The sequence below is a fragment of the Trichechus manatus genome, unplaced genomic scaffold (genome assembly GCF_000243295.1).
Source record: "Trichechus manatus latirostris isolate Lorelei unplaced genomic scaffold, TriManLat1.0 scaffold00044, whole genome shotgun sequence".
NCBI classification, from domain to species: domain Eukaryota; kingdom Metazoa; phylum Chordata; class Mammalia; order Sirenia; family Trichechidae; genus Trichechus; species Trichechus manatus.
In genome coordinates, this window is record NW_004443980.1 from 4,118,312 (window position 1) to 4,129,398 (window position 11,087).

At 39.8% G+C, this 11,087-nt stretch overlaps 2 protein-coding genes across 11 annotated transcripts in view; one reads left to right on the top strand and one right to left on the bottom strand.

Annotated features, from left to right (window-relative positions):
- Nucleotides 1–10,603, top strand: part of RCBTB1 (RCC1 and BTB domain containing protein 1) — a 78,031-nt gene extending 67,428 nt beyond the window's left edge. For 4 of the 9 annotated variants that reach the window (XM_023731545.1, XM_023731544.1, XM_023731549.1 and 1 more), the window contains one exon: nucleotides 3,495–6,839. In XM_023731545.1, coding sequence (XP_023587313.1) covers nucleotides 3,495–3,635 — 141 coding nt within the window. In that variant the 3' untranslated portion in view covers nucleotides 3,636–6,839. Of the gene's footprint in view, nucleotides 1–3,494; nucleotides 6,840–9,615; nucleotides 9,776–10,491 lie in introns of those variants that run through there. The other 5 variants (XR_002824138.1, XR_002824136.1, XR_002824137.1 and 2 more) reach the window with 5 other exon arrangements.
- The window catches only part of SETDB2 (SET domain bifurcated histone lysine methyltransferase 2), a 122,494-nt gene continuing 120,879 nt past the window's right edge, over nucleotides 9,473–11,087 (bottom strand). For both annotated transcript variants that reach the window (XM_023731543.1, XM_023731542.1), the window contains one exon: nucleotides 9,473–10,711. In XM_023731543.1, coding sequence (XP_023587311.1) covers nucleotides 10,557–10,711 — 155 coding nt within the window. In that variant the 3' untranslated portion in view covers nucleotides 9,473–10,556. The remainder of the gene's footprint in view (nucleotides 10,712–11,087) is intronic.

Sequence of the window (11,087 nt, forward strand, 5' to 3'; positions counted from 1 at the left end):
GGTCTTACACAGTAAGTCTTAGCATTCGATTATTTTAGCCTTGGTATTTTAGGACTAGATCAGAACTTAAAGGCTGCATTCAGACCATCAATTGTGTGTGTTTTGTTACTAAAGAAAATCTGTGGAAAGGGCAGACAACTTATTTTCAGCGTATGTGTTGTGATTAGAATAAATGTTTAAAGATTTGAAATGAATTTATAAATTATTTCAGATTAGCAAATTTTTACTTTGATCTTCTTTGCTAATTTTAATAAATTGGATATTTTATCTGTTTTGCCTCAGAGCTACTTTATAATTTTCGCCACAGGATGCCATTAACATGAAATTTAGTTTCTAAAATACGGAGACCATATTAGACCCCTCCACTTCACACTCTTCCACCTCCCAATTCTGTGGATCTTGAAAAGATTTTTGCGTTCTGTGATGAGCTTTTTTCGACTCCTAGTCAAGTGATCCTTCTCGTCCTTCTTGGAAATGTTTTACTTAAAGTCCAGCAGCCCTGTTGTGGTTGACTCATTAGTTGGGTAAGAGTTGCATTTTTTCCCCCTAGGTAATTGAAGATCTGACTGTTTGAGAATGAGTTGAGCAAATCTCGTAGGCTCTTACAGTATAAAAAACTACCTCGCCACAAGGGTGCTTATATAAGTCACACATCAAAGGCAAACTAGCTCAGGGTGGGTTCCTACGTGAACCTGCTCTTCTGCCTTTCTGTGCCGTCCTCTGCTTCACGCGCATGAGCCTGCAGAGTCCAATTTCTCTCTCCCCAAATACAACATCGACCTGCCTTCCCCAAGGTTCGACTACTGAGAAAATCCAGATCTAGATTGTTTTCAGTATTCTCTAGTCAGATTTTTCATGTGTGAAACTGTTAAGCAGTGTTGAATACTAAGCTGTCTCACCCATTGGAAGGGAAGGGAAGGGAAGGCCAGTTTGATAGAACATTTTCATAACCATGTGAAGGTGATTTGTAGTTAGAAGCAGCATTTGTATACCTATAGTGTGTACAAAGTCTCTGTGCACAGTAAGCTGAGTAAATTACTTTTTCATGTTTATTATAAAGATCTTGAATCCCAAATGAATAGGCATGGAAATGATAAGATTTTATGATGCCAAAATTTAGTGCACTCTTTCTTTCCAGTAAATTTGAAATTATATAATTAAAACTTTTAACTTATATAATTAAAACTTTCAACTTATAATTATATAATTAAAACTTTTAACTTATAAAGGCCCTTATCTGATACTGCATGGTTTGAGGAACTTTCTTGTGCTTATGACTGGCTAAGGAGGATCTTGTAATTCTTCCAAGGTTGGGTCTAGATAAACTGGTTTTCTATTTTTGATAACTAAATACGATTAAAATGTAAATTTTATTTCCTTGTGGAATATAATCATTCCTGAGAGCATTTATTAATCATTGAGTAGTACCAGGAGTAGTGCTTTTTCTTTAATAATCTGAGAGGGAATGTTTTTTATAGCTTTTAACATTTTAGTTTGTTATAATATACAGAGTGTTCGGCTTACACTTAGCCCACTGAGACTCCCTTGTGAAAACATGAGTCTAGAGATTGTGCTGATGTCTAAAATGCATTTTGAATTATCTAGAAAAGTACACTTGTGGCAGCAGCAGGTGACAGATGTTAGATGTCATTTGTCTCTTGTGGTTGTGTGACTGGGTGGGTTTCCTGAATTAACTGCGGCCAGTGAAGCCTTAGGATAAGGAAATGTTTGCTTGCAGGGGCCTGTGCTGAGAAAGCAGAGAAGGAGTCTCTCTCTAGGTTTGTGTGGACCCCTCCCCAGTTCATGGCAGCAGGAAGCTTGAAGCCAGTGCAGTTTGAACATTGTTGAGTTCCTGGCTCGAGAGAACCCTGAGTACGACCTTCAGTGTAGGACTCACTAGCTGGCCGAGTTATAAAAATCAAACTATTTGTGATAAGAGGTTTTGTTATTACTTGCTTTTATGTATTTAGTCTTTGTATGCATTCTGGGCACATAATTGATTTAATATACGCTCCAACATTTGAAGGAACAAACAGTATTATAGGTAGAGTTTTGCTGGAGATGAAAGTATGCGTTAGCATAGGCAGAAGTAGATTTTTAAATTGTTCTGGTTTACCACTTGTAAATGTTACTTTCCTTATGAATGTTGGTGGTCTGCCTGAAAAATCCAGTCTGTGTGAATATACTTCTGTGGAGTTAACTACCTGAATAATTGGTGTGGTGAAAGTTGTAGTTCATTATTTGTAGCTTTAAAATGAAGTCTTTTTTATTTAGGGGAGAGCACGAAGGTGAGTTTAAGGTCCTTGCAATTTTTTTTAAAAATGTGTCCCTTAAGGTTGACCACATTTCTGCATCGCCTTTTTGTTTCTTAAAGCCTTCCTTTCCTTAAATTAAATAACCCATATCTTAATTTTTTCTCTAGTTTGTTGAAGGTGGCAAGATGTATGATGTGGATTGAAGTGGCTTTCAGCTTCTTAGACTGAAGTCTTTGAGTATAACTGTTGTTAGTTCCCATTTAGTCAGCTCTGACTCATGGCGACCCCATGTACAACAGAACCAAATGTTGCCTGGTCCTGCACCATCTTCATGATCATTGGAGTGCTCGAGTCTATTGTTGAGGCCACTGTGTATTTTGAGTACCTTCCAGTTTACGGGGTTCATCTTGCAGCACTATTTTGGACAATATTCTGTTATGATCCATAATGTTTTCATTGTCTAGTTTTCAGCAGTAGATAGCCTAGTCGCTCTTAGTCTAGAAGCTCTGATGAAACCTTTCCATCATCATGGATGACCCTGCTGGTATTTGAAATACTGGTGGCAGAGCTTCCAGCATCACAGCAATACGCAAGCCACCACAGTACAACAAGCTAACAGGCAGGTGGTGGTAAGTATGACTAGACTATCTGATGTATCTGTCCTGGAAGAAGTACAACTAGAGTGCTCCTTGGAAGGATGTGGAGACTACGTCTCACATGCTTTAGACATGTTATCAGGAGGGATCAGTCCTGGAGAGAGACATTATGCTTGAAAAAGTAGAGGGTCATGTAAAAGAGGAAGACCCTCGACGAGATGGATTGACACAGTGGCTGCAACAGTGGGTTCAAGCATAACAGCAGTCGTGAGGATGGCGCAGAACCAGGCAGTGTTTCATTCTGTTGTACACAGGGTGGCTATGAGTTGGAATCAACTCCATGATACCTAACAACAACTGATAACCATGGAGGAGACTTTTCTCCCCACAGATGGTGTGTTTTGAAGAGTGAGACTTGAATCAAGAAATCATTGCTTTTTACTGTGTTCTGAGTAAACAGTATGTGCTTTTGTAACACGTACTACATGTGGCTACTTGTTTGCCTAGTCTGAGGTTTCTAGCCTCTCAAATGTCTTTTCTAGGGAAGGGTGAGAAATTTGGGGTCAAGGGTTTGAAGAGAAGTCATTCAATCAAAGTTAATTAAAAAAAGCCTTTTGTTTTTATTTTTTGTGTGTGTGTCCAGGATTTAGAAGAATTCTGCTTTAAGTTTTGTGTCAATCATTTGACAGAAGTTACACAGACTGCAGCGTTTTGGCAAATGGATGGCCCCCTGCTCAAGGAGTTCATTGCTAAAGCCAGTAAATGCGGAGCCTTTAAGAACTGAAGCTGAAGGCCGTGCATGCTGCGTGAGTGCTCTGGGGCACTGCTGACGGTGTGTCCTGTTTGTGCCCAAGGGGGATGTAATTTTGCAGGTAAAAACCTCATTCAGGCTGTTTTTCTCACTCTGAGGCACAGCTGTCTGTGTGGGCTTATCCGAAGGGTGTATGGCTTTTCCTGAACCCGCTTAAAGCAACTATTGTTTCCAGATGTGTGTATTTTAAATGTGACGTTTCTTACATTTGGGCTGGAACATTGTAAAAGGGTGAGGGTTTTGCTTTTTTTGATTAAAGGAACGTCTGCACCTTGGAGACCTTGGAAAGGTGGAGGCAACTCTCCCAGGTCACATATCAGGATACCAGGAGTTACGATGGCTCACAGTTGTGATACAGACAGAGGACCCACCGTGAAGTGAGATGCCGACCTCGGGGCTTGTTGAAGTGCTGCAGCAGTTGCTAGTTCAGTTACTGTGAAGGAATAGTTACAGTCATTTCAGGCTTTTGTTTGTGTGCTTGCACTGGGATGGCTTTTTTAACTTCGTGGTATATTGAAGTAATATTCAGTTTAACGTGAGTTAAGTCTATTGAAATGATAATTATGTAAAGATAAAATTTCTAGGTTTGACAAGATTTCTGTTCAGATTTAAGCGCACATAAAGAGTAGTGATTTAGAACTATCCGTGAGGATGGTAATGAAAGAAACTTTGTTTGGATAAAGAAGATGTCTTGTAAGTTAGAATCTCTACCACTTACCCAATGGTGTTTTAGCTTATCAAGGTAAAATCTGAGGACATAAATTTAAATTGCTCCCCTCACCTTTTCCTCTATAAATGTTGACTCATAAGAAGAAACTAATGATATATTCAGTGTATTCTTTCTTCATAAATTATGTACAAGATCTCATGGAGATCTCGTACATAAGACTTGAACAAAGTGGTTCTTAAAACCAACTTTCTTACAGGTCTTAACAGAATTTGCATTATTTATTTTATCTCGGCCAAATACCATCACAAATTCGCTTTTTTGAAACCTCACCAGCTTCCTCTTTTGTTTTAGATGTAATATTTAGCATAATGAAATCCTGAAAAGGGGTCAAAATTATGGTTTTCCTGAAAAGATCCTACTGAAGAGACAGTTGCTCTGTTGTTTTTGGTCTGGTCATGAAACATGACTTTGTGAAGAGTGTTCCTCTTTGTGTTGTATCATGTGTCCCCTCAGCTTGCTTTCTGGTCCATGAACTCATTTCCATTGGTGTGAGCTTCCTTAGCGATTTTTGTTTTCTGCTTAGAAGGTCCCCTGTCTAAATTTGGATCCTGAATATATTTTCAGACCCAAATTAATAAGGTGAACCAGGTGCTACGGCTACTGTTTTTAGCCATGTTCTTAAATGGATGTGTATTTGGGGAGGCAGTGAGACCCCAGATAGGAATTTGTTGATAAGCAAAATAAATACAAACCTAGACGCTCCAGCAGCCTTTTCTTGGCCATGTTGCAAATGATTGAAGTCCAATTAATTATTAGGTTAGAACTGGTTCTGCAACATGATAGAGTTTTCTTATTAGGTTGATAAATGTGCACATCTATTAGCTATGATGGATAGTGTTTGTAACAATCACTGTTCTGTAGGCTTACGATCTAAACAAAATGTGAACTTCAATATGTCTACTGTCATTCTTACTTGAAAAAAAATTTATTAAAAAAATGCAAATTAAAGTAGTATATCCATTTGCGTAGATAGTTCATTCGTTCAACAAATAGTTACTGAGTTCCTAACGGGTTAAGAACCACTTCTCAGATTACTGAGTAATTTGTATGAGTATGGATGGTAGTGAAGAGGACAGTAGTATAAGTCTTTCAGAAAGTCCTTGGATGTCTTTTTTTTTTTTTTTTTTTTTTTAATGCACACTCTTGTTTTTTTACTTGGTTTTGTTGTTAGTCGTAACCGGAAATGAAAACTATTCTCTCAAATTGATTTTTTTCAACTGATGTAATAATGGAAGCCAAAGTATTCACATTTCTTCGAATAGCCCTAAATGTACTTTTGAACTTACTGGAACAATGTTTGATACTCCAGTATAAAGACTGTATTTATGTAATGTTTAGAATGACACACTAATAAAGTGATCTGTTGAAGCAGGCATGTAGAGTTCTTTTTCTCCCCCCTTAAAAGCCAGTAGTATGATTGTTCATAGGTATTAGGGTAAAAACAGGTACCACCATAAACATATCAACTGCTTGATTCCCAACTACACACACACACATACACACGCATGCACGTGCACAGAAATCCTTTAATTCCTGCTGAAAGACAGTACAGTTGAATTGTCACAGCTGAAAAATTTATATTGATCCTTTGGGGTACATATAAACGAAGGGAGAGACAGTCCCCATCCTCAAGGAACATAAGTTATTAGGACAGATAGATAGGCTTAGGTACTAATGACACAATAATGTATGTACAAATAGCTTTTCTTAATATTCAATTAGACAAAACATAATAGAGTTAATCTTAGAAGTTGTTCTGAAGATAATTCTTGTGCTGTGTAGAGGAAAACATAAAATGTCCTTCTATCTCATCTCCAAAATGACAGGTTAGTTGTACAAGCAAAGGCTTCAAGGCAGGGGATAAAGAGTCTTTCAGAACTTATTGTAAGCAAGTTAGCTTGGTTAGAATGGAGAGAGTAAGCCAGGGCCTATGAGGAGGAGACATCAGCAAGAGTGTGTGTGTGTGTGTGTGTGTGTGTGAGAGAGAGTGGTTGGTAACTTTTAGATCCCACAGTGCCAGCTATTGTTGCCCATGATTCTTAAAAATTTTCTTATTTACTGCCTTCATTTTGTCCCATAAAGTAGGCAGAATTAGGCTCACATAGATTAAATAATTTGATTAAAGTTTTTCAGGAGTAAGTGACATAGCTGAAATTCAAGCCCAGGTTTATTTTAACAGTTTGCCCAGTATTTGCCCACTGCATGATTCCCTGTCTTAGTCTGGGTTCTCTGTTGCTGTTAGGTGCTGTCGAGTGCACTCCGACTCACGGCAACCCTATCTGTGAATAACGGTCCTGGTCCTGCACCATCCCTTTGAGCCCGTGGATGCAGCCATTGTTATCAGTCCATCTCATTGAGGGTCTTCATCTTTTTCTCCAACCCTCTACTTTACCAAGCATGATGTCCTTCTCTAGGGACTAGTCCCTCCTGGTAATATGTCCAAAGTATGTGAGAGGAAGTCTTGCAGTTTTTGCTTCTAAGGAGCATTCTGGCTGTAATTCTTCCAACACAGATTTGTTCTTCTGGCAGTTTATGGTAAATTCAGTATTCTTCGCCAACAGCATAATTCAAAGGCATCAGTTCTTCTTCAGTGTTCCTCATTCATTGTCCAGCTTTCCCATGCATATGAGGCAATTGAAAACCCCATGTCTTGGGTCAGGCGCACCTTAGTCCTTAAAGTGACATCTTTGCTTTTCAACACTTCAAAGAGGTCTTTTACAGCAGATTTCCCCAGTGTAATGCATCGTTTGATTTCTTGACTGCTGCTTCCATGGGTGTTGATCCAAGTTAAATGAAATCCTTAACAACTTCAGTCTTTTCTCCGTTTATCATGATGTTGCTTATTGGTCCAGTTGTGAGGATTTTTGTTTTCTTTATGAGGAGGTGTAATCCATACTGAAGGCTGTAGTCTTTGATCTTCATCAGTAAGTGCTTCAAGTCCTCTTTGCTTTCAGGAAGCAAGGTTGTATCGTTTGCATGTCACAGGTTGTTAATGAGTCTTCCTCCAATCCTGAAAGCCCTGTTCTTCTTCACATAGTCCAGCTTCTTGGATTATTTGCTTAGCATTACAGATTGAATAAGTATGGTGAAAGGATACAATCCTGACGCACACCTTTCCTGATTTTAAACCACACAGTATCCCACTGTTGTATTCAAACAACTGCCTCTTGGTCTATTTATAGGTTCCACATGAACCCATCTGAGTGTTCTGGAATACTCATTCTTCACAGTGTTATTCATTTTGTTATCAATATGATCCACACAATCAAATGTCTGCATAGTCAGTAAAACACAGGTAAACATCTTTCTGGTATTCTCTGCTTTCAACCAAGATCCATCTGACACGAGCAATGATATCCCTCGTTCCACATCCTCTTCTGAATCTCGCTTGAATTTCTGGCAATTCCCTGTTGATGCACTGCTGCCACTGTTTTTGAATGATCTTCAGCAAAAATTTTACTTGCGTGTCATATTAATGATATTGTTTGATAATTTCCACATTCCGTTGGATCACCTTTCTTTGGAATGGCACAAATATGGATCTCTTCCATTGATTGGCCAGGTAGGTGTCTTCCAGATTTCTTGGCACAGATGAGTGAGCGCTTCCAGTGTTGCGTACGTTTGTTGAAACATCTCAGTTGGTATTCTCATCAATTCATGGAGCCTTGTTTTTCACCAGTGCCTTCAGGGCAGCTTGGACTTCTTCCTTCAATACCATTGGTTCATGATCATATGCTACCTCCTGAAATGGCTGAACGTCAACCAGTTCTTTTTGGTATATGCTTTGGTATATATGTAGAGAAGTTTACTTCAAGGAAATGGCTCACACAATTGTGAGGAAGTGGCTCATACAATAGCGGGGGCTAGCAAGTCCCGAATCCATGGGTTAGTGTGATGGTTAAGACTGTGTGTCAGCTTGGCTAGGCCATGATTCTCAGTGTTTATATGTGATCATGCCCATGATGGGATCTGCTGTGAGTGGCCAATCAGTTGAAAGGGAGTTTCCTTGGGCATGTAGCCTGCATCTCAGTATAAGTGGACATTCTGGCTTTTGCCCTCTCTGGATCCTGCAGCTGCCTCCTTTTCATCTGACCTCTGGTTCTTGGGACTTGAGCTAGCAGCTGACCTGCTGTTCTTGGGATCCGTTGATCTTCACGGCCTGTGAGCAAGAGTCCTGCTCTCTGACCTGCAGATCTGGGGTTTGCCAGCTCCTGCAGCTACATGGATCAGGAGAAGCCTCTATCCTGATCCACGGACTTGGGACGTTCTAGCCTCTACAATCACGTGAGCTGTTTCCGTGATATAAATCTCTCTCTCTCTCTATATATATATATATATTTATACGTTTTACTGGTTTTGCATCTCTAGAGAACACAGCCTAAGACAGACAACAGGCTGAAAAGCTTTGCTGGCTCATATGGTTGCAGTGGCTGATAAACTCAATATCTGAGGCCAAGACAGTTCTGGATGCCAAGAACTGGAGGTCAGATAAGGGAGAGGAAAAGGGAGCTTTGTGAGAACATCTATTTATATACTGGATGCAGGCCCCACCCCCCAAGGAAACTCTTCCAACTGATTGATTGCTCACATCAGATCACAAAATGGAAAGTGATTATACATAGTGTCTGCCACATTACTGAGAATCATAGCCTAGCCAAGTGGACACATAACATTAACCATCACATTCCCAAAAGCATGTTGCTGCATTGTGCCGAGTTATTTAGTAACTTAGTAAATTTGAAAGTGAAGTGGGATACAGAATTTTCTTAATAAGGATCATGATATCAGAACTATTCCTTAGATAAGCTGTGCTGTAGGATGCACTGTTAGGGGAGGAAGTTGAAGTTAGAGCACTCATCTAGGCCGGCAGAAACCTTTATTCAGTGAGTTAAATAAAGGAATGTAGGCTTCTGTAATTTCAGAGTGTCCCAGGTGATCCTGATATGCAGCCAAATTTGAAAACCACTGATTTAGATTTTGTCTCCAGTAATAATGACTTGGGCTATGACTGCCATTACAACAAGGACAGTCACGTTCTTTTTTTCTACTTCGTGTTTCTTCAGCAGATACTTTTTGAATACTGTGCTGTGGACTCAGATCAAATCCATTTTGAAATGTAGCCTTATTGCAAATCAGAGTACTAGGATAAAAAATTATGAGTGTGAAATTCTTAGGGGTCAGACATGGAGGTGTGGACATAATATTTGATTTTTATATTGTCAGGTTGAAAAAAATATTTTTTCATTCTTGCGTATTTCCAGTGATGGTCTTATTCAAGAGTCCAGTTTTAAATTTAGATGTTTGTTTTGAAGATGATGGATGCTCATGTGATAATTGTGGCTGAAAAGAAGTATAAAAGGCAGACTTTATGCGGCATGAAGACAGGTAAATTTGGTACAAGTAAAGCAGTACCTTCAAACTTACACCGAAGAGGGTGGAACTAGTCTAAAAAGTTAAGAATAGTTTACACATTTATTTAACATTTATTGAGCATTCCAGGTGCTGCGGATGTGATAGTGAGCAAGACACTATTGTGAGCAAAAGAGTTGTAATAGTGGCCAAAACCCAGAAATCATGAGTTTATGCACTCAGAAAGGTTATATTTTAATGATGTGATATAAGATACAATCAATTATTCACACAAAGTGTGGTAAGTGGTATGAAAGAAACGGCCTCTAAGGTGGAGGAGTCAGGGAAGTGTTCTGATGAGATCTGGGGGAGGAGGAGTTGACAAGAAAGGTGAAAGAGCAGTTAAGCCTTCACCACAGAATGTGCAAAGGCCCTGTGGGAACAGGAGCCCCTGGTGTGTCAGATCAAGGAGATGGGCAGGGTGATGCACCAGTTGGGAGCCATGGAAGGATGTGAAGTGCAGAGGGTGGGGGAAATAGGGCATGATCCAACTGAGTCGAGCAGAGTCTGAGACAAACATTTTATTAGAGAAGTAGGGAAAGAAGAGAGATGACAGTTGAGAGGACGGCAGTAAACACCAGTCAGATATGAAACGTCAGTCAGCAAGAACAGGTGAGAGCTGGCATGGATCGCAGTTCATGGACCAGAAAGGAGGAGGGCTAAGAATCCTGTGGTTTGTGTTCCTCATAGGCCGGGCCTCTGGTGTGAGCCTGCTTGCCATTTTGCCTGGCACCTTGTTTGGGAAATGGTCATCCTTAAGAAGACAGGGAAGACACTGAAGTAGATCCAGACCTAAGGCCCCTGTTTTCCTGAAGAAGGTACAACCTTTGTTTTAAGTCCTGGAGTAGCTCAATCTCCTTCTTCAGCTGCTGCTGCCTTTGTTCAGATTGATGAATTTTATTCTCTATTGCTGTGACAAGAAGAAATAAAGTGATTTCAGATTATTTGGTGGTTTTATTAGAAATAATAAACCATTCCTCATGGAAGCTCCATGGACAAATCCGAATTCCCTTGGGGACCAAATTACTGGGCTGAGGGCTGTGGGGACCATGGTCTCAGGGAACATCTAGCTCAGTTGGCATAACACAATTTATAAAGAAAATGTTCTACATTCTACTTTGGTGAGTAGCATCTTGGGTCTTAAAAGCCTGTGAGTGGCCATCTAAGATACTCCACTGGTCTCACCCCTTCAGGAGTAAGGGAGAATGAAGAGAACAGGATACAAGGAAAAGATTAGTCCAAAGGACTAATGGACCACAGCTACCAAGGCCTCCACCATACTGAGT